This window comes from Sorghum bicolor, chromosome 9, assembly GCF_000003195.3.
Source record: "Sorghum bicolor cultivar BTx623 chromosome 9, Sorghum_bicolor_NCBIv3, whole genome shotgun sequence".
NCBI classification, from domain to species: domain Eukaryota; kingdom Viridiplantae; phylum Streptophyta; class Magnoliopsida; order Poales; family Poaceae; genus Sorghum; species Sorghum bicolor.
The window spans coordinates 44412815-44435503 of NC_012878.2; the positions used below are offsets into that span (position 1 = coordinate 44412815).

At 43.6% G+C, this 22689-nt stretch overlaps 2 protein-coding genes, 1 long non-coding RNA gene and 1 pseudogene across 4 annotated transcripts; 1 reads left to right on the forward strand and 3 right to left on the reverse strand.

Annotated features, from left to right (window-relative positions):
• On the reverse strand, positions 406 to 2440 carry LOC8084730. Of its 2 annotated transcripts, none has more exons than XM_021447350.1 (3): positions 1739 to 2440; positions 1427 to 1650; positions 406 to 1298 (listed from the first exon to the last, which is right to left on the reverse strand). In XM_021447350.1, the coding sequence occupies exons 2-3, from the start codon at positions 1562 to 1564 to the stop codon at positions 783 to 785; spliced, it is 654 nt and encodes a 217-aa protein (XP_021303025.1). In that variant the 5' UTR covers positions 1565 to 1650; positions 1739 to 2440; the 3' UTR covers positions 406 to 782. The 2 variants fall into 2 exon arrangements, with proteins under 2 accessions (XP_021303025.1, XP_002440958.2); XM_002440913.2 differs by having other exon boundaries at positions 1743 to 2439.
• Positions 9697 to 11091, forward strand: LOC8084731 (RING-H2 finger protein ATL39). The gene has a single exon (XM_002439597.2). The coding sequence runs from the start codon at positions 10095 to 10097 to the stop codon at positions 10710 to 10712; it is 618 nt and encodes a 205-aa protein (XP_002439642.1). The 5' UTR covers positions 9697 to 10094; the 3' UTR covers positions 10713 to 11091.
• Positions 13007 to 14414, reverse strand: LOC8061910 (annotated as a pseudogene).
• Positions 18217 to 18800, reverse strand: LOC110430005. The gene is made up of 2 exons (XR_002447176.1): positions 18674 to 18800; positions 18217 to 18597 (listed from the first exon to the last, which is right to left on the reverse strand). It is a non-coding gene; the product is annotated as an uncharacterized LOC110430005 (long non-coding RNA).

Sequence of the window (22689 nt, forward strand, 5' to 3'; positions counted from 1 at the left end):
TATAAGGCAAAAAAACTTCAAATAATTATAAAAGCACTTATCAAACAAGCTCGAACGGTGTATTCTGAACCGTGACCTACTTGCTTATATATTGATAATCATCCGTGACCTGAGGAGAACGTGTTCTAAATTGGTCGGCGTGTTTTTTTAGGTCTTCTTTAGGTCACCCTAAAATCTAAATATTTTTTAAGATTTTTCTTCATATCGAATCTTGTGACACATGCATGAAATATTAAATATAAATAAAAAATAATTAATTATACAATTATTTCTAATTTGCGAGACGAATCTTTTAAGTCTAGTTAGTCTATAATTAGATAATGATTATCAAATACAAACGAAAAATATTACAGTAGCTAAATCTAAAATTTTTCACCAAAAGCAAGCGAATCTGTTCTCTCTCCATAAGACTAATAATCTATTATATGTTAACCTAATGTTCAACACAAAACTGAACAAAGCTAAAGCTTTAGACTTTTCAAATAGGAGTAGGAGCCAACAACTTTCTCGAAGCAATGAATTTGAAAGAAAAACGCAGCAGCTGCAACTGCAAAATACTCCCACCAGACGGAACGGAAGAAGAAAACGAGGAAGGAAGCATTCTAGAAGCAGCTGATATTTGACCGTTTGACCGACTAGTCCACGCGCTCTCTGGATACATTTAATTTAATTTAATTTACTGACATTTGGTCCAAGCTTCTGAAGAAGAAACCCGGCAAAGGAAGGCCGAAGCCCGAAGGAACATCCGCGTCGGCCATTGCGGCAGCCAAGCTTCAGCCTGGTCACGTCACGAGGTAGATGGGCATCACTGGAGCGCCTCCAGTAGTACGAGCGCCGGCGAGGCTGCTAGTGGACCTGAGGCTGACGTAGGGAACCGCCACTGCGGCGGCGCCGAGCTCGGCGGCGGCCAGGCGGCTGCCTCCGGACCGCACGGCCGGCGCCCAGCACGTGCACGCGGCCGCGCCGCCGTCGTCGTCGTCCCCGCCGGCAGCGTCGTAGTCGGCGAGGTACAGAGGCGCGGCGGTCGACCCGTACGGGGGATATGGAGTCGGAGCTGCGGCGGGTGCGGGTCTGGTGGTGGTGGAGGAGGAGGGGCGCTTCTTGAAGAGATGCAGCGCGGCGGAGGCGGCGGAGCTCCACCACCGGCGCCGCTGCTGCTGCTTCTGCGGGCGGTGGTGGTGGTGGAGCTTCTTGGAGATGGGCTTCTGGAGCTTGAACCGTGCGGACTCTAGGGGCTTCAACTGCGCAGGCTGCTGGTAGTGGCGCTGGCGCCTACCCCACAGCCGCTTCACCTCAGGCTGCAACAACAGAGGAACCACACCGCACGTCAACACGATGCAATGCAATGCAAGAAGCAGCAATCTATAGCAGGCGTGAATCTTTATTCCTTTTTGCAAGATGCGGATGTGTGTAGAGATGGATGGACCTGGGAGAAGAAGTGGAGGAGCTGCGGGTCGAAGCCGTAGTCGCTGAAGTGGTTCGGCTCCGGCTCCGGCGCGGCGGCGGGCGCCGGGAACGGGACAGCAGCAGGAGCACTCACGGCCGCCGCTCGCTTCTTCCCCATCGGGACAGTGCCCTCTCAGTGACCCGTATCCTCTGTACGTGTGCAGTGCAGTGCGGAGCCAGCCAGCTTCTTCGACAAGGTCTGATCTGCAATGGAGGGAAAGAAAAAACGCGAGCTCTGTCTGTATCTGCTATCTGGGATTTGGAAAAGAAGCAGCGATCTCGTCGTACGTACGTACGGTTTCTTGGAAGAGCTCACAGTAATCGATTTACGGGTCCGAGTTTTTATCATGCCTAGGAACGCGGCGTCGCGGATGTTTGGGGGAGATGGGCAAGCAAGCTGGAAGAGTGTGAATTGATGAGTGAGCTGGCGGGGGTCGGGGGGCGGCAAAGCCATTGCCATTGTTGCGGCAAGCAAAGGCAGCGGCCAGCAAAGTGACCGTTGCAGCAGCAACTGCTCCCGCTCCCGCTCCCACTCCCACTGCCACCCACGCCACGCGCGGTCCCCGTGACAGCCTTGATGGCAGCGGCGGGCGCTCCTCTCTTTTCCGGGCCTCCTTTTTCTTGAAAGCCCTTTCTTTGATTGTTCGGACCTCGGCTACTTGAAAAGACTGTAAAAGTCCGGCCGTCTACTCGTCTGTCCGTCGATCTTTTTAATTTTTGACCAGCCAACCAACCGGCAAGTCGACAATGCACACCGGCGCACTCTGCTCTCTGAATCTTTTCGGCAAGGCCGCGGCACCAGCATCCCGGTTTCGGACTTCCCTGTCCTGTGAAGATAAAGGCACTCCCAAGGCGTCGTGCACAAACTCTATAGACATTAATTATAGTGTTATTTAAGCATTTTGCTGATGTGACGAGAGAGTTATTGAAGAGAAAGAGCAAAAATTATAAAAACTGAGTTTAAGTTAGGACACTCACAATACAGACTCTATCATAGAGTCTAAAGTTATTTATTACCTCGAACAATGTGGACTTAGAGTCTAAATAAGACTTGGAGTCTTATTTTTTCTACCTCTTTCTTCAATAAATATGCTGCCACATCAGCAAAATGTCATAAATAATATGTAATTAATTGTCTTGGTTGCATTGTGAGTGCCCTTAGAAAACATGTCTACACAAAATTCAAGACATGAAATGATATGATTAGTTAAGAATGGAGAGATAATAGATGTGATTGGATAAAAAATATTCTACAGAAACTATCTATTGAGACCATAGTTTCTATAATAATGTCTATAAAAATTAATACGTATAGAAACTACGTGTAGTTTTTAGCATTGGGAGTGCCCTAAGAGCAAGATTAATAATACAGCTGGCTACTGGCTTTAATTGTCTTTCTCATAAATTCTTTTAGTTCTTATGTTAGAGCCGGCTATAAGCTTACAGTCTGTTTTTACTCTCTGTAATTTTCTCTCTCCTCCAACTCAGTATTTAGCCGACTTACGGTCTCCTATAATACTTATACTTGCTCTAAAAACAGCTCCCACGAAAGAAACTTGTGGGTTTCATAGAATTCTGTTAGTCAACAAAACGCCTCACGTCAAACAACCCCTTACGAGATTCCGCCGTTCCGTTGTCATTTTTTTTAAGGTACTGTAGCACTGTCGTCTGTATTTAATAAATATTGTTTAATCATAAACTAACTAAATTTAAAAGATTCGTTTCGTAAATTACAGGTAAATTGTGTAATTAATTTTAATTTTCATTTATATTTAGTGCTTTATATATGTACCATAAGATTTGATTTGACGGAAAATTTTGAAAATTTTTTGATATTTTTTTAAACTAAACAAGGCCAGATCTGTCTGTCAATGCGGTAAACATATCGGGCAAATCCGTTCGAAATGTGTTGTTGGCCTGTGGCCTACCGCGGTACAGAAATGTCTTGTTGGGCTGGACACGTGCCTACGTTGGGCCAACCTGGACTGGACCTGGTGGAAGAAAAGCATCACGCCCCATCGTAATTCGCACCTACCCTTCCGCATCCGGGCGTGGGCCTAATTGGATCCAGTTAACAATGACTAATAAATAATCAATGCCACCTTCGACGGTTTCTTTTTGCTTACGAAATGTTTATAATAGAATAATAAAATTTCTCCACAAGATCAGAGTTAAATAATAAAATTTCCCCACAAAACCAGAGTTTTGCATTGTTATGCTTGCTTGTAGAAATTGGAAACAATAGTTTTGCATGATAATACAAAACATTAACATGCAGAGCACATCAAACAAACATATGCATCCATTTATAATGTTGGGTAAATAGTAAATTTCTTATTTTTTTTAAAAAAAGAATTTTTATTCCAGCCTTTGCAATAGTTTTGCACTCTCTCTCTCTCTATAAAATTTATTGAACAAGAATAACTTACATTACACGGAGATTCAACAAGAATACCTAAATCATACCTACAGATTAAAAAAGAAGTTAACACAAAAAATTGAGTCAAATTGGCAAAATAATGATATCTTGAAAATTTCCACATTACAAAACACATAAAAGGTTCATGAGAGATTTATTCAAATTAAATACAGTGTTGTACCTTCATGAGAAAAGTATTCCAACTTCAAAGATATTTTTAAGATTTGGGACAACAATTGTCTAGGTTGATAAGAAAATGCTCCAAGTTAGAACTCAGAAAAACAATATTCCTAGTTCACAAAAACGTTCCAACTTGAAAGATTTTTTTAAGATTGGAGAGAAGAATTATCTAAGTTGATAAGAAAATGCTCTAGGGTTAGAAGAACAATATTCATAGTTCATGAGAAAAAAGTTATTGCTTCATGAAAAAATGTCCAAGCTTCATGAGAAAAACTATTCCGGGTTTATAAAGACAATGAGCTAGCTTTATGCAAAAAATATGTTCTATCTGGCAAAAAAATGTACCAACGTTATGAGAAAAATGTCCTAACTTCACAAGATGTCACAAGTTTAGAAGAAATTTGTTCTTGAGCTTCATGTGAAGAATGTTCTAGCTTCATGAGAAATACAAAATGATCCAGCTTCACAAGAAGAATGTTATATCTTCATGAGAAAAACAAAACGTTCTAACCTCATGAGAAAATATTCTAGGCTTAGGAGAAGAATGTTTTAGGTTAAAAAAACAATATTCCTGTACAACAAAAATTGTTGTAAAAATATAGAAGAATGTTACGTCTGCATGAAGAATTTTCTTGGCTAACAAAGCAAATGTTCTAGATTCAATATCCTAGGATCATAGAAAAATGTTCTATCTTCACAAGATGAACGTTCTAGCTTCATCTGAAAAGAAAAATGTTTCAACTTCATAGGGGAAAATATTGTGACTTCAACAGAAAAGCAAATTGTTCTAGATTCATAAAAAAATTATCGTAGCTTGGTAAGAAACTGCTCTAGGTTCAAGAGAAGAATATTTTTAGCATTAGAAAGCAATAAGTTATATTAAATAAAAAAATAAAAACAAAAGCAACAAAGAAACGGGCCTAGTATTCCTCTTGGGCTGACATTGCAAAAAGAAATGGACCAACGTTATAAAGAATCAAACACACAAGTGTGGTGGTTGTGTGGATGACATAAATTTACACTTTTCTATATTTTAGCTATCTGAATTTTAACATGATTTCAAGCAACACTCTTGTATCTTCAACTAATATAACAAAATTTTAACTAGTTGGTGATACAAGAGTGTTGCATAAAATCATCTTAAAATTTAGGCACCGAAATATAGGAAAAGTGTAAAAATTAAAGATAAGTATTATTGAAAAATGTGAGGAGAGAAAAAAAATGTGTGTTCTGTACGTATTGATTTTTTTTTGCCCTAGGACTATGATGTGAATGTGTATACAATTGACTTTTGTACTTGCCAAACAAACCTATACACAATTAATACTGCCCTCGCACTGCATATATGTAGATTCAGTCCTTAATCCTTATGGGTCTATATTTTGTTCTCCCCATGTGATACCGTACCATTTCTTCTTTCTCGATGTGAGAATCTCTAAAAAAAATGTACTGTAAAAAGTAAACGCGAAAGAAAACAGCTAGCGTACTCTCCAACAAATTGCGCGTTTAGGCCTTGTTTAGTTTCGAAAACTTTTAGCATTTTCGTTTGTATTTAATAATTATTGTCTAACCATAAACTAACTAGGTTTAAAAAATTCGTCTCGTAAATTATAGATAAACTATATAATTAATTATTTTTTATCTATATTTAATGCTCTATACATGTGCCGCAAGATTCGATGTGATATGGAATCTTGAAAATTTTTTAAATAGGATGGAACTAAACAATGCCTACTATGAGAAGATCAGTTACAATAAAAATCCTCCCTATTTATTTTATTTGCATGCGGCGCCAACGGATTCGTACTACCTAACTCGTCGCCGCCTTATTCTAACCCCGTCCAAATGGCATTGTCAATCCACCCAACAAATCTATCTACATATATATGACTTCGAGAAGGATCTGCCGCTTTCGACGAATTCTTTACACATCAGCAGGGTCCTCATCACATGGACACACATGCAGAGCCATCTGACATTATTTTATCCACCTATATGTGAATTAAAAACCGTGTAAACAAATGCTGGCATTATCTCGTTCTGGATCCCCATTGGATATAGCTTTGGCCGACCAGTTACGTATAGACAAGTCGGCAGTGACTCGGATGCCAAATCAGCTGAGCACAGCCTGGCTGTCAAGTGGTTCTCTAAGAGCAAGTATTATGGTGGGCTGTAAGCTGGCTAAATGCTGATGTGGAGGAGAGAAGGGAAGAGAGAGGGGAGAAGCAGGCTGTAAGCTTACAGCCAGCTTAGACACAAAAACCAAGAAACTTTGTGAGAGAGATAAGTGAGCCATGTATTAATAGTGAATAGCTAACTATTGTATGGGTGGGCTGCAAGAAGGCTGTAAGGAACTTTACAGCCAGCAAGTGGACTGTATTATTAAACTTGCTCTAAGGCCAGTCTCAATGCATGTTTCATAAGAGTGTCATACACAATAAATAGAGTGCCACATAAGTAAAATTGCTGACTTGACATGGTCATTAAATGAAGGAGTTTCATCAGATGAGAGAGGAGTTTCATCCCCATGAAACTCTTGTGCTCGGTTACCTGGTTTATAGTCTTGGTAACTGTACCATGAAACTATGCATTGAGACTGGCCTAATATACAGATCGAGAGACATAAGTATTGCTTTGATTACTTGACTCAAAGGAGAAGGCATGTGAATTGACTTTTTTATGAAGCTGTTATTCTGTTATTACTACTACAAGTTGCCCGTTTGAAGCGTATATCGCCTCCCCATGAGTACGTTGTTCCTTGTTTTTTCCCCTGAACTTGTTTGTAAAAATAATATTTAAAGATTGTTTGTTTGCTACCCATAATTTGTCACCAACGTAACTAAGGTTTAGATAAGTTTGACTGACTTCGGCAACTATATATATTTATTAGGCCCTGTTTAGTTTCCTACCTAAAATGAAAATCTAAAATGAAAATCTATAGGTATGCATAGCATGAAAATTAGTAGTTATATATGGCATGGAAATTGGTAGCTATATATAGGGGGTGTTTGGGACTGCTCTGCTCTATGTTTTTCAGCTCCGCTCCATGTTTTTTAGCCAAACGGTTTCAGCTCCACGCACTCAGTTCGAGAAAAAAGGGTGGAGTTGTGAGAGCACCTAAAGAGGTACTCCACGAACTCCATTTTTTGTGGAGCTGCTCCACGACGGAGTTTATGGAGCAGAGTTCGTGGAGCAGTCCCAAACACCCCCATAGTGTCGTGTCAGCTTTACAAATTATGCACTCCTAATGTTGTGCATTAGGAATATTAGCGAGATCGGTGGTTAGAGATTGGTTCATGGTTCGTCCAACATTAGTATTATCATGTGGGTTTTTTAATAAAATTTAATTGATAAGGTTTTTACTGAATGAAATGGTTTTACCAAATTATATAAAAAAATTTATGTGTGGCATACCCTATGTTAAAATTCTAGGTCGACCACTGGATACTGGTCAAAGTCAAATGCAAAGGCAAATATATCAAAGTGTTTTTATCCATTAGTACACTAGAGATTTCTCTTGGCGCCAAAATTTTTTCACTGGTGGTTCAGAAAGAGGTGGCACTTGTAGATGAGCGAAATATGCACTACCGGAATCCGCATCTTAGCCGAGTGTTTATTTTCGGACACTCGGCAAAGAAGCTCTTTGCCGAGTGTCAAAAAAAACACACTCAGCAAAGACTTCTTTGCCGAGTGTCAAAAAAAAACACTCGACAAAGACCTTCTTTGCCGAGTGTATTCTTCTGACACTCGGCAAAGAGCTTCTTTGCCGAGTGTCAAAAAATAAACACTCGGCAAAGAAAATTTTAAATCGAATTTTGAAGCCCTAAACGAATTCAAATCAAAAAATTTCTAACTACAAAGTTGTATAACTTCTCAAGATCTACAACATTTATTTTGATCATTTCTTCATTTGACAAAGCAAAAATAAATTTGTTTACAAATTTTACATCTCTCTTATAGTTTATGAAATTACAAGAGAGATATATAAGATTTTAGAAAAATATTAGAATCGCCATGTCGGATAAATATATGAAAAAATAACCAAAATAAACTCTGTAGATCTTGAGAAGTTATGAAATTTTGTATTTGACAACTTTTTCATTTGAGTTCATCTTGTCATGCAAAACCGCGTTTTTAATTGAAAATTTTAAAATTTGAATTTTTTAAACAACCTCGGTTGGAAAAGATCTCTAAATAAACTTTGTAGATCTCAAAAAGTTATGAAACTTTGTAGTTGACAACTTTTTGTTTTAGAATCATCTTGTCATGCAAAAACTACATTTGAATTTCTTAAATTTAAAATTCAAAATTTGTAAACAACCTCGGATGGAGAAACTTCCTAAATAAAAGTTGTAGATCCTAAAAAGTTATGAAACTTTGTAGTTGACAACTTTTTGATTTGAAATCATTTAGGACCTTAAATAATAATTTTACACATAATTTGGTATAATATTTAAGAAACCGAAATGCAATACAAGCATAAGTCATAGTGTGGTGCAGTGGTTAAGAGGGAGTACGGCTGGCAAGAAGAGGCTGTTGGACGTTGGCCTCCTGAAAAAAAAGATTTTTTTTCTCTTTTATTTCGTTTTTTTTTGTTTTTTTTTTGAATTTTTTCGTTTTTATCTTTGCCGAGTGTCGACACTCGGCAAAGCCTTTACCGAGTGCTCGAAAAATAGCACTCGGCAAAGACCGCTTTGCCGGCTGAAATTTTGCCGTGTGGTCTTTGCCGAGTGTGGCACTCGGCAAAGGCTTTGCCGAGTGCCACAGACACTCGGCAAAGCGTGAGTGTCCCGTAGTGATGTAGGCCAGTCTAAAGGGTCGTCTGTGTAAAAGCCTTTACACTGGCAATTCATGTAAGGAAACCACAAGTGTTAAACGACACTGTTTGGTTCTTCCATGGCAACATAGATGGAACTAACTAGAGTTGCGGATGTTACGGCGAGCCACGGGATTTGAACTAATTTTGTTTCCATTTATGTTATTATTGAAGGAACGTTAGTTTTCGTCACTCTCCTATATTAGATTTTCAGGGAAAGGGGAAAAAAAGATCTGGTAGAGTTTTTTTTTAAGATGATGGAGATACTCTAATATAATACTACTCCGTAGCTAATATTAGTGCGAGGATCGTGTTATATATGGCCGCGACCACCATCTGGGGTGATGGGTCGGGCGCAGTACGCGTGACGGGGACGACGCATTTTTGGGTTGCGCCTCGGAAGCTACGGCCCCTACACAGGCTACAACGACTACAACCCTGTGGGCGCACACCATGGCGGTTCCAACGTCTACATGCAGTTCCGGGTCGCCAACACAGAAGGCCTTCGGTTCTTGAAAATTTTTAGATTTGATTACTGTAATATTTTTTATTTATATTTAGCAACTATTTTTTAACTATGAACTAATTAGTCTTGAAAAGATTCGTCTTACAAATTATAGATAAACTTTATAATTAGTTATTTTTAACTATATTTAATATTTATGTCAAAGATTCAACGCAATAGTAATTTCAAAAAATTTTGGAAACTCAACCAGGCCTCGTTCGGCCGCACTCGATTCCATCTGGCGGCGGCCCCCAGAAATTGCACCTCTCCCTCGCCCGGTAGTAATAAAATGAAAAGTGACCACTTGACAGTTTGTCCGGCCGGATGCTCTCTACTCTAGCTAGATGCATATGCATGCATCATATATTCAGCTTCCATTCCATTCCGCCGTTCTGATCCGCTTGGTGATTTTTTTCGTCGTCCGGCCGCGCGCCCGTCCAGCCTCTCCAAGAGCCAGCCACCATCCCACAGAGCCCTCAAAGCGGAGGCGATCCAGCAGCATCCGGCCGCGCGCGGCCGTATCGGCTCCTTCCTTGCCTATTACTACGCCGCAAGAGAACTCAAGAGCCGCCGCTCCTGTAGCGTAGTAGGAGTAGAAATACTCCTATAAACGAACCCACGCCTCCACGTCCCACCTCCTAGATCGATCCATCTCCCTAACTTCCCGTTCCGTTCCAGTCGCATTGCATGCCTCTGGATCACTCTACATCGATCTTGGACTAGTAATAATGGATGAGGCCATGAGCCCCAGCCCGCGCGCCGGCGGCGGCGCCGGCGGCATCCACTGGGAGGCACACGGGCGGCTGCTCACGGCGTGCCTCGTCGCGCTCAACGTCTTCCTCGTCCTCCTCGTCTACGTCTACTTCTGGCGCTTCTTCTCGCGCTCGCGCTCCCGCGGCGGCGGCGGCGAGGACGACGACGACGACGCGTCTTCGGTGGCCTCCTCGCCGCCGGCGTCGCCCAAGGCCCGAGACCGGCGCGAGGTGGAGCTGGCCATCACCGCGCTGCCCGTCTTCGTCCACTCCTCGTCCTCGTCCGGTGGTGGCGGCGGCGCCGGGCCGGCGGCGGCGTCGGCCGAGTGCGCGATCTGCATCGCGGAGTTCGCGGACGGCGACGAGGGCCGCCTGCTCCCGCGGTGTGGGCACCCATTCCACGCGCGCTGCGTCGACACGTGGTTCCGCTTCCACACCACCTGCCCGCTCTGCCGCGCCACCGTCCTCGCCGACGCCGCGCCGCCGGAGGAGCCGGCGCCGGCGCAAACTGCCAACCAACCGCCGCCTCAGCAAATTCAGCATCGTACGGATACGACGAATAGTACGGACGCCCATACAGATTCTCCGGTGTGAAAAGAAAAACAGTCGACGATCAGTGGGTAGTAGGCATGAATGGTTTAACATGAGAAGTCACTTTCAAATTGCGAGTGATCACATCAGGTTTGTTTAGGCTGTCTGTGGATTGGTGTTGTTCGATTTGCTGAAATTTAGCTTATACTGATACTAAAATGTTGTGAGAGAAAAAAATACTGTTCTTTTTTCTTCTACTAGGTGAGTGCCCGTGCGTTGCGACGGGATAACACTCATGTATACATGATGATATATTCAACTGTTGCCACACAAAATCAATTCAAAAAAAATATTCTATTAAACTTTATGGGGGGTCTTCTGTTGTATAGCACCATACACATGTATTTGTTCAAATAAAAATGTAGCATCACTTGTCTGATTCCATGATATCATAGTAATTGTACAAGAGACCCAATGAACATTGTAAACAAGTTCTGCTACATCAAACCGAACAACATTGTCAATTTGTCATAATATAACTACTTATAATGAACAACATCACTTGCCCGTCTAATAATTATTACCTAAAAAGTATACAACTGATTATATGTATTCTAAGATGATTTGCAATTACAATTATAATATAACTACTGGTTATGATATACTAATAATCTTTTATATAACTTGAGAGAAATGCTTCATCCATGATTAGCTAGTCGTGGCACTTGTAGTAAATTGGAATAAGAAACTTTTTCTTTGATACCAGCAGTGTCATCCAGAAATTATATCATGTGTCCTTTGCTTTACTACAAGTAAGAGAACAAATTGCTTCAAACCTAGCCAAATTATTATGAATAAAAACAAGTGAAAAACCATGTTTGGAACTAAACTAAACTCATAGGCTGAGACGACACAGACATGTCTGTGCTGCTAGACACCATGCCAGTATAGTTGGCAGTTAGTGGCTCTCGGGAGCAGTTGGATAGGATGCCACACAGTTCAATCATGTCAAAATCCTATCAAAACCGAATGCTAAAATGGAAGTGTACCTGACATGTGCATAATGCATGAAAATAGAAGATCATTAACAAAATCAGTCACAAGATCAAAAGAGTTGAAATTCCCATACCTTCAATCCCATCATAGATGCTCCTAGATGGCAGGATCAAGGCCACCTCCTCGATAATATGGGCTCTTGCATCACTTGCACATTGTGTTTTCCATCATGTATGCAGAATCTTGAGCACCTCACAAAGCCATTTGAGAACATGTAGTTTTCTAAGGATCACCTTGGATCCTGAACTTTGGGCAGCAACATTTGAGTTTGTAAGTCTTAATCTTAATTCTAGCAATTATGGACTCTAGCAAGTTGCTGACCAGACCATCTTAATGTTAAAAAAATCTATAGCTAACAATGAGGACAACTATATATACATGAATAAGATATGGTATAAAAAAATCCTTAGTATTAAAACCATCACATTATACTTTAATGTGATTGATAAGACACTATGAAATTGGCTGATCTTGTACTGCATAGTAAACATAATAAACCTATTTCTATTCATGTAGAGCTATGGCCTGGAGATCAGCTTTTTATCATAGTTAGGACTGACCATGTGTGCTAAAAGGAACTCTTTGTATAGAATTTATGCGTAGTATCAGCAGGAGAAGTATCTTTAGATGATTATAGTAAGTTTCCAATATTAACGAAAGAATATGTCCATTGTTAAATTTTCAAACACCAATCTTATTTTTGAAATAACAGTGTGAATATGCGACTTCAATTTTACCACAATCAAAACATGGATTTTATTCAGTATGCTTCCATAGGTTTGCTAGGTCCATGATACTTTGTGGAGATATCAGTTATCAGCTACCATAAGCAAATAGTATATTACACATTACATATACACTTGGGCAAACAATATATTGTAAAGCTGATGCAAAAAATCAAAGAATGTACATTATTAATCCTGTATACATGTAGAGGAGGGGAAAAAAGGGGGAAGGAAGATAACTTGTACTCCTAAGATTGATACCCATCTCATGGTAGCACGCCATCGGCTAAACACTCTCGTCATTTATACAGAATACAGGTAAAACACCATCAGTGCTCTAGTTTATGAAAAAATTTGGCTGTTTGAAAGGTCTAGGTTAACCCTTTTTTTCACTAAAATAGCTCTGACATCACAAATAAAATTGACAAGACATGTCAACAAAAGCTTCATTGAGCATATATACAAGAGAATGCAAGTTGGTATGGGAAAACGCTTAAAGGCAAAGACCCTTGAAATAAAACAGTCTATCTAGATATGCTAAACTAACAAGGCTCTTAAAGTAGCCTGCTTTATATATTATAATCCAATATGAAAACGAGCTCTGTGAGTAGCACGAAAGAAAATGATACTTATCATCTATGACAAAGAAATTAACATAAAGACGAATGCAGTGGAGCATTGGAACAGCAAGCGTACCTTTCTTCTAACATTGCAGAGCTTTCTTCGAATAACTCCTCCACAGAACCAATGGAGGCAGACTTTCCTCCAAGCTTTCCAACTGAAGTATGCGACCTTCTATGAAAAAGTGACTTCAACTTGTTCTGATTTTTCTTTGGAGACAATTGCGGTGATGTCAAATGATCAGATGGGGTGATGTCAACTACGACACAGGTGGTGTCATCCTTTAGCCCGCTTGTTTTCAGAGCTTGCTGCATGGACATAACAATGGACAATGAAATTAGAAACTGAGCCAACCTTAGCTGCACCATTCGGGGCCTCAAAGTAGTACAACTAAATTCTGAATTACCTTAACAACAAGCTTTGCTGCCAGTTCTGCAGGCAATCCTCTGCATGCTTGTGCAGCTGCTTCATTGGATAACGCATCCCATATGCCATCTGATGCTATTATCAGCCTTCCTCCGGTGTTTGATAGCTGAAATTACAAAAATCACAAAGAAGCAACTTTGACAACTCAGCATAACATGCGTCACAGAAAAATTAAAGTGCAGATCCCTGCATTTCGTAATTTATATCAACCTTTACTTGCTTGACATGTGGAATGGGCACAATAAACTCCCCAACATCCATGTCCCCAATGGATCTTGAAAGGCACAAGCCACCAGGCCAGCACCAGAGAGGACCGACCTTGAGCCGGCCTACTTCCCCACCGCTAGCCGTGACGCGCTCCCGCTCCTCTGCATTCTCCTCCAGGCTGTGGTCCATGGTCAGCAGCTGCAACTCGCCGCCCTGCGTGTCCAGGATGCAGCGCGAGTCGCCCACCCTACTGTGACCGTGAACCCATCGATGACCACCAGTGTCGCGTGGTTCCAGACACTTCCCCTGAAAGAGGTAGTGGCGTTGAGCTCCAATCTCGACTGCAAACGATACTGTACGTGATCAGGGTGGCAGTAGCACTGACCCTTGCGCTGGAAATTGATGTCGGCCTTGACAAAGCCAGCGACGAACGCGCGCGGCAGCGCCTACAGCCGGTCTTCGCGGCCAATGTTCGGCAGCAGCGCGCTCATGACGTGCTCGAGCAGATGCTCCTTGCTGTAGACCGCCGCCAACACGCCGTTGTGGCCATCGAACACCTGGTGCGCCAGATCCAAGCAGTGGAGAGACGTCAGATCAGGGCGCGGCAGCAAGAGAGAGCAGCAGCGGAGAGGGAGGGGTGGGCGGTACGTACGGCGAAGACGGAGAAGGCGGATGCGGGGTCCCTGGGGACGCGGAGGCAGTCGGGCTTGATGAGTAAGTAGCCCTCGCCACGCTTGGTGAAGCAGGTTACCACGAGCTCCGGCGAGGGCATGATCCAGTGAGGGCGAAGGCTCCGGCGAGGGCAAGGACGACTGGGAGTGGATGCGCGATGGGGCTGTGGCCAGATGCGCCGGATCAAGGGGATCGCGCCGGACTGCTTACCAGTGGAGTGAAGGAACGTCGCAGCAGGGTGTTGGAGCCGGATGTTTGGCGGCGCAGCATAGGGACGTCGGAGCCACGTCCTCAACTCTGCGTCCGTGTAGTCCGCTTGGGGCTAGCGGCGGCGTCGGAGCAGGTACAACGTTGGAGCGAGGGAAGCGTGCAGGTGTTGCCGGCGGCGTGCAGATGAGACTGTGGCGACGACATAGGGGGTAACGACCCCCACGATATGGGCGCCGGCTTGTAGGGGCTGGTGGCGTCAGCGCGTAGGACAAGGGCTGGCGGCGGCGGCGTGTGGTCGTGGGGAGGTTGGGCACGGGAGTTTTGTTTTGACGAGGAGGCTTCCCACGTTGCGGCGTAATTAGAGGGAGGCAGGCCGATGGAGAGGTATGACGATATCATTTGGGTTTTTTTAGTTGTAGAGAAAAAGTATTGTTGAAGTAGCGATGCAGACCAGGGTTTCACATTTCGTTCCGTGCGTACAACTTTCTCTTGTAAAGAGTCTGTAGATCGGATTAGGATTGGGAGTAGTTGGTACCGGTGAGCTGCTAGATCGAGCTAGCTGTAAATTCATGTGTAAATTGAACTACTAGCTGATTTTGTTGGGATTTCGCAGTTCTGTTTCAACCAATATACCTCTGCTACCTAGTTGGGTTGTGAATGGTTTGGTGCCGTAGTCAGATGGGAAAGTTCTTCGACTCTAATCATGTGTTTGGTTTGGTTGCACCACCCATTTTTTAAGCCGTTTTGGTTATTTATCAGTTGTTCGACCCATCTCAACCCAAACACTCAAACCAAAAAGAAGTCGTGTTTGGTTTTTAGATTTCTTATTTGATCATCTATTTTATTTATTTTTTCTATTATAAATAGTAAAATAAATAAACTATTGTTAACATATTTTTATTAACAAAACAAGACATAACTAAATAAATAATATTTATATAAAAATTTTAAATAAGACGAATAGTTAAATAATAAATCTAAATATATAAAAAAGACGATGCTTTTAATGGAACGAGAAATAGTTTTGAATCGGAGGGCATGTGCCTCCCTCAGATCGTACCATTTCGTACATTGACCGTGAATCCGTGATAAGGTTAAAAAAACCTAAGTGCAATTTTCTAGTCTATCTGTCTGCCCGGAACGGGAGGCGTACGTACGTAGTACGCCGCATGACACCTCGGATCCTTTCGCCGGCGAATATATATACTACGAGTATTAGTATTTATTGTTATATAGCTTATAGACTGTGATAGTATCGTTCAAACAAAGAATTAAGCCCGACGGCGACATGCATGCACGAAGGCACGCAAGCAAACGGCGCCCTCAGAGTGTTAACGTTGGTCTCCTGGCCGACCGGCCGGTATGCTAAGCTAGACGTTAGCAGCCAAGCCAAGTTGCCGGAACATAGCCTATGTAGGAACAAGATAGGCACTATGATATTTTCATAAACTATCGAACGTGTATATATATATATATGTAGGGTGGGTTTTTTATACTCCCAGGAGTAATTACTCCCCCAAGAGTATGAAGAGCGCCTGGTATCTAGCTAGTTAGGTGATGTTTAACGGGTTGACAAACACGATCCGTTTAGTTCGAGGTGAGTAGAGTAGTATTCGTCTGGACGTATATAAGTGATTTTTATTTTAGAAAAATGATGGCCGGATAACTCCCGTGAAAAATGGATAAGGTTTTTAATGGATCGCTTGTGTATATATTAGGCATGTTTGGACGTACGTCTTTGGCCTGTTATATATACGTATGCTTTTGTATATTGATAAAGTATGAACACATACTTTTTGCATAAGAGTACATATACGTACTTTTTGATAGGAGTATTTATTCATACTTTTTTAAAAAAGTATGTATACATACTACCTTTTCTAGTATGCATATATACATCCAGATTTAGCTAGTATGTATACATACTTAAACAACACGTACGGAGATATAAGAACGAGAGTATGTATTCATATTTTTTGTTTGGGAATAAAATATATGTGCATATTTCTATAAGAATGGAGTATGTGTATATACTTATGTTGACAAAATTACACCAATATAATACTCACACCAAGAAAACAAAGCATTACTAATAAAAATCTAAAGATAATACAACAAGCCTTCGTTGCCAATTCTGGCACCCTATCCGCATAGATTCCTTTCTACTGCAGGTGGCAATTTGTTCTCCTCTGCTGGATGCTCATGCCATGGAGAATGCATGCCAGGATAGATACGTCCGCCGTCGAAGGCATCACTGGATACTCACCACTGTGCGTCATAGGAGCCGCCAGCACCGGACAAGAAGATCGAGAAATGCATGAAAAAATCATGTTAGTTCAATTCAAAAATTAAACTAGCATATGTAGATTGGAACCAAAAGATCAAGAATAAAAAAAAAGAGATCCACCATCCATCGCCCAAGGGATCCAGTGTCATCCAGCCATGGAGAGCGCATCACCGCCGCGGCACACCGAGGGGGCGGGGGGTAGAAGACAGGCAACAAGTCATGATCTACCTAATGAGATCAATACTTAAATTCTCAATCAACAAAAGAAACCTGCATGTCTCCTCTGCCGTAGCTACTGCACAATGAAGCCCGACGCCGTAGGACAAAGGCGTGTCCAGCAGCCGTGCCGCCGTGCCGTGCAAAGGGCCACCTCGTCGACTTGTGTAAGCAATTGTGGATAGATGAGCACGAGGTATATGGTTTGTTGAATGGAGAATATTTCACGGGATAAAGATCACGTAGATAGATAATGATTAAAAAAGAATTCCTCGATGGGTGAAATACATGCTGTGGTCCACCGTATATGTGATTTAGCGGGTTCGACTTCTGACCCGCTAAGGGAGTGCGACACCCTTACGTACCTGGTTTAGTGGTGAGAGTAACTACGAGCCTAGGGAGTAGGGTTTTCTATACTCCCGAGAGTAATTACTCCCACCTCTAGATACGGCCAATTAAGAGAAGTTAACGGGTTGAGGAGCTAGCGGGTGAGAGAAAAAAAATCGGGTGATGCATGCTGACCATAGAAAGCGGATCGTCAGGTAAACTCTCTGTTGACGTATGCCAGGTTGATCGATTGGGTATATTTTTTTATAAAAAAGGCCGTACGTTAATGTAGTATGTATATATACATTATTACTTATTGAGTATATTGATTAAAGTATACTCACATACGCACACTTTCAGAGTATTGTAGACGTACTACTCACAGTATGCTCACATACGCATATTTCAGGAGTATGCCCGCTAATTAGAGTATGTATTCATACTATTAGAAGCACATATGTATGTATATATACTCAGAGTATATGCATATACTTTTTTCACAGGAGAGTATGTGTACATACTATTCCATTAAGAAGTATGTCCATATACCTAAATGTATAGTAGTATGCATGCATACCTTTACAATTATTTAGTAGAATTGAGCGTGCTTGCATACACATCAACTCCCAGTACGTGTATGGCTATGTACTAGTAGACAATCTTCTGAATGGAGTATATACAATCTTAAATTAAATATCTATACTTTAGAGAGTATGCGTACATACACGTTTATTGGAAAATTTGTATATACTATAAAAAAGTACGAGTACATACATGTTTTTAGAAGTACACACAAGTAGGAGTGTGTTACATTACTATATAGAAAAAGATGACTGTATTATTCTAAACCATATGAGAGAAATTATATATAGATCCTGGTATGGTAAAGGATTTGATGAAGCATGTTCAAATCATTCAAATGAAAAAGACAAATCACCTTAAACATGCATGTACTAGCTAGATCGACTCAAATCACCTTAAACAAAGTATGAGAGCACACAAATAAAATAATGTGTAGACCGCTGATCAGATGATGGATAAATTAATACAGATCAGATTGGCCACATTCACCCGTGGATGAAAGAGGTAAGTCAAGTGCCATGTCGCCAGATGACAGGAACGCCATCACTGGAGTAAAGGATTTGATGAAGCGGAAGTGAGATAATAAGATGATGGAATCAACCATCTCCCGATCTACGTGCTACGATGAGAACAAGATTAGGGATAATCAAATTGATCATATTAGGAACAACAACATGAGTTTTAATCTACTATACCTGGACTATATCAATGAACCGTGTTACCAAAATCTCAGATCGAAGCACAGCACATCGTAGCCGGCGGGCGGCGGCAGCGTTTGGAACGAGAAAAGCGACGCCGCAAAAGCGACGCCGCCGCACGGGCAGTGGCCGCTGCCTCTACGCCAGCAAATGACGATTGCATCTTGGTCCTTATATTCATTATATATTAACGGGTCTGCTTAATTAATCCGCTAATGGACTTTGGGCACCATGTTAGGAGACTCTTTCGGTGTAAACTAGGTGGGAGTAGTTACTTCCAGGGAATAGAGAAAATTTACCATATATATATATATATATATATATATATATATATATAGTCTTGTTCTTTTAAAGTGTGGAACACCTTCCACTTTCTAAAGAAAAAGTGTCTGGAAAGTAGTTGCTGGCTCAAATAGTTTTACGTGTTGTTTTGAGTTTGATTCCTAGCATGATATAGTTTACTTGTCGGCGTCTAGACTCGTGGTCTAGGCACTAACGAGTATAAGTCTGCGTGATTACCCGAGCTTGGATGGTGATGCAAGTGAGACACATGAGATTTATACTGGTTCGGGCCAAGAATGCCCTACGTCCAGTGTGATCGGGGGTTCTGTATAACCTTGCACCCAAAGGTGCTTGTAGTAGGGGGTACAAGCAGGTTGCGAGAGAGGGCTAAGTCCCAGGTCTCGACTTAGTGGTGGACAGAGTGCTGGTCGCTGCTCTGTGGAAGAGTGTGTTGGGCGTGTGTCTTTAGCTATAAGCCTTGTGTCGACGAAAGCTAGTCGGCAGTCTACCTTGGGGTATACCCTCGGTAGTAGTTTATCGGTAGACGGTGCGCAAACTACGAACTCGATGGTGACGCAAGGCACGGACAAGCTTTTTATCCAGGTTCGGCCGCCGAGTTGGCGTAATACCTACGTCCTGCGTCTGGTTGTATTGATTTGTGCTGAGAGAATATGATGTACTAGGGGGGTCCCTCGCCCCTCCTTATATAGTCTGGAGGGCGGGGTTACAGATCTGGAAACTAATCCTAGTCGGTTACAATTGCCATGGATAATTCGATGTCAATTCCTATTCTAACCGACTAGAATCCTGCTTGATCTCCACATCTTGTTTCCTTGCGCGAAACTCCAGGTTGTCGGATCAAGCCTTGTACTCGTCTCGTAATGGACCAAGCCTCCTGGCCGAAATCTAGCCGTAAGGGTATAAGGGTTTATACCCCCACAACTAGTCCCCGAGCACCATGTATTGTGATGTAACACGCCGTCTTGAGCTTCTTCGATCAGTGTGGCTTGACGTCTTCAATAAGCAGGAAAGTCGTCCGAACAGTTGCAACGGTATTTTGACCAACTCAAAAGACAGTTGATCAACATTGACATCAAAGAAGCGGGTTGTTCGAAGAATGCATGGTGCTCTTAAAAAAAATTTCTTTCCTGATGAAGTGTGCCCACTTTACCTTTTTGAAAGGTATAAACATCAAAAAAGCAAGCAAATTCACCGCTAGGTGAAGTGTGCCCACTTAGTCCCCGAGCCTGTTAGTAGGTGACGTAGGCACGTGGTGCCAGGGTCAAAAGAAAATTCCCCAAAGTAGTTTTGAGACTGAGATGCATCGCTAGATGCATCGTACCGATGTAGTCCCCGAGCTTGCTGGAAGGCGAAGTATGAGCCTTGTAGCAAGGTCAAAAGTGAATTTACCAGTCCCCGAGCATGTCATGCTCGTCTGCAAATGAAAAGACCAATCGACCAGTCCCCAAGCACTAAGTGTGCTCCTTGGAATTATATGTTGCTATACCGTACGACCAGTCCCCGAGCGTCGAGTGCTCGGTGGTCGGTGCATGCTTTAAAGCTTTGAGGTGATAGACTGGGCGACCAGTCCCCGAGCGTCGAGTGCTCGGTGGTCGGTGCAGTCTTTGAAGTTCCGCGCTGATAGACTGGGCGACCAGTCCCCGAGCGTCGAGTGCTCGGTGGTCGGTGCAGTCTTTGAAGTTCCGCGCTGATAGACTGGGCGACCAGTCCCCGAGCGTCGAGTGCTCGGTGGTCGGTGCAGTCCCCGGATTGTTGACTCACTGGCGTATGTGTCTTCTTATTTTTGAAAAGATCTTTCCAGTTAAAGTTGACGTGACGAGGCCTCCTGACGGGGTGTCAGACGGATGCATGAAAAGTTGCACCTGACAACTGTACAGCCGCCATTTGCATGGTTTGAGAAAAGGAAACCATCAATTGGTACGAAAACTCCGCCGCATTAATTGTCTATAATCATTGTAAACCGAAACGCCGCGTCCGCCGCATGGCCTGCCCACTTCCCGAGAATACAGGAAGTGGGAGAGGTGGAGTTGCGGGCTTATAAGAGCCTAATAGGGCCTGCCTGTACCGCTTTCCCTGCCATTGCCTTCAAACCTTCCGCTCTCATCTTCTCCAATCTCCTGCATCTTCCTAACTCAAGCCCACATTCGCGCCTCCAATGGCGAAGAGCGACTCCAGGAAGAGGGCCGAACTGATGGCCAAGGAGTGGAAGAAGTCTCGCAGCACCACAAAATCTCTTGGTGACCTCGTCGATATGGGGCTTCTGCACGGCCCGGAGCTCGGCGGCTGGAGGGCACCGGAGGGGGAGAGCTACCCCGACCCTCGCGCCGGTGAGATCGTCGTATTTGAAGATTTCATTAAGAGGGGTTTTGGTGTTCCTGTTCATCCTTTTCTTCAAGGTCTTCTTTTGTATTATGAGATCGGGATTTGCAATCTGCACCCGAACTCAATTCTCCTCATTTCCACCTTTATCCACCTGTGCGAGGCCTATGTTGGCATAGAGCCGCACTTCGATCTTTTTCGGTATCTTTTCTGCTTGAGGAAGAAGGGAGCAGTTGGAGGCTCCAAGGTTGCAGGTGGAGTATACCTCAACCTTCGTGATGGAATGAAGAATCGCTACCTGCACTGCCCATGGAACACTTCCTTGACCGAATGGTACAGGAAGTGGTTCTACATCAGGGAGGAACCGGGCAGCTCCACGTTCTGCGACGTGGGGTACATTCCTGAGAAGAGGACGAGCTGGACTGACCGCCCGGAGTTCGACGGTCCAGTGGCGGATCTCATGAAGCTGATCGACTGGTCGCGCCTGGACGGGCTTGGCGTGGTCGGCAACTTCATTTGCCGCCGGGTGATGCCCTGCCAGAAGAGGGTGCACTCGGCGTACGAGTATGCCGGAAGCGCGGACCCGACCAGGATGCGGTCGGAGATCTTGGAGAAAGCGGAGGTACAACAGCTGTTGAACGAGCTGTTTAACTTCGCGGATGGAGGCTTCATCCGTGGCAGTGATCGGGTGCAAGCCTTCAAGTTAGGACGACCAGCACCAAAGGTATGTAGCAGATTCTGTTTTAGCATTCGTATATCGCCCGCAGTTGACTCATCTCTGTTGCTTTTGCAGATCGGCAATGTCGACCGGTGTACAGTGTATGTATCACTGGCACCGGGGATGGAAAATCCTGCGGGAGAAGACCCGCCAGAGGAGGACGCTGCTCGGTGTACTCATTACACCAGTAGTGAGGAAGACCAAGCCCGCCCCATCCCGACCTCCGAGGAGAGGGTAGCGGGGAAAAGGCCATTGCCGGCAGATCCCTTGCCGACACCGGGGCTGCCGGCAGATCTACCGGCGGAGAGCAGCCAAGCACCGAAGCGTCGTCGGCTCGTGCGGATCGTCGACGACGACGACGACGAGGAGGCTGCGCCGTCATTGGTCCGACGGCCTCGGAGCCGCCCAGACAATGCGCCGGTCGCCACTGATCGAGCGGCCAGCGGCGCCGCTGCCCCGCAAGCTGTCGAGATGGGGGCACGGGTGCCGACCGGCCGGGCGAGGAGGAGGTTCACCGCGACCCACCGTCGGTCAGACCTGTAAGTGTTCGACTTACGTATTTTGGACTCCTCTTTGACTTTTTTTTTTGAAATTTGACTTTTGTTCCTGTAGTGCGGCATCGGATGTCGACCCCGGCCAAACTGCCAGCCAGGGAACGGGCGAGCCTGCCCGC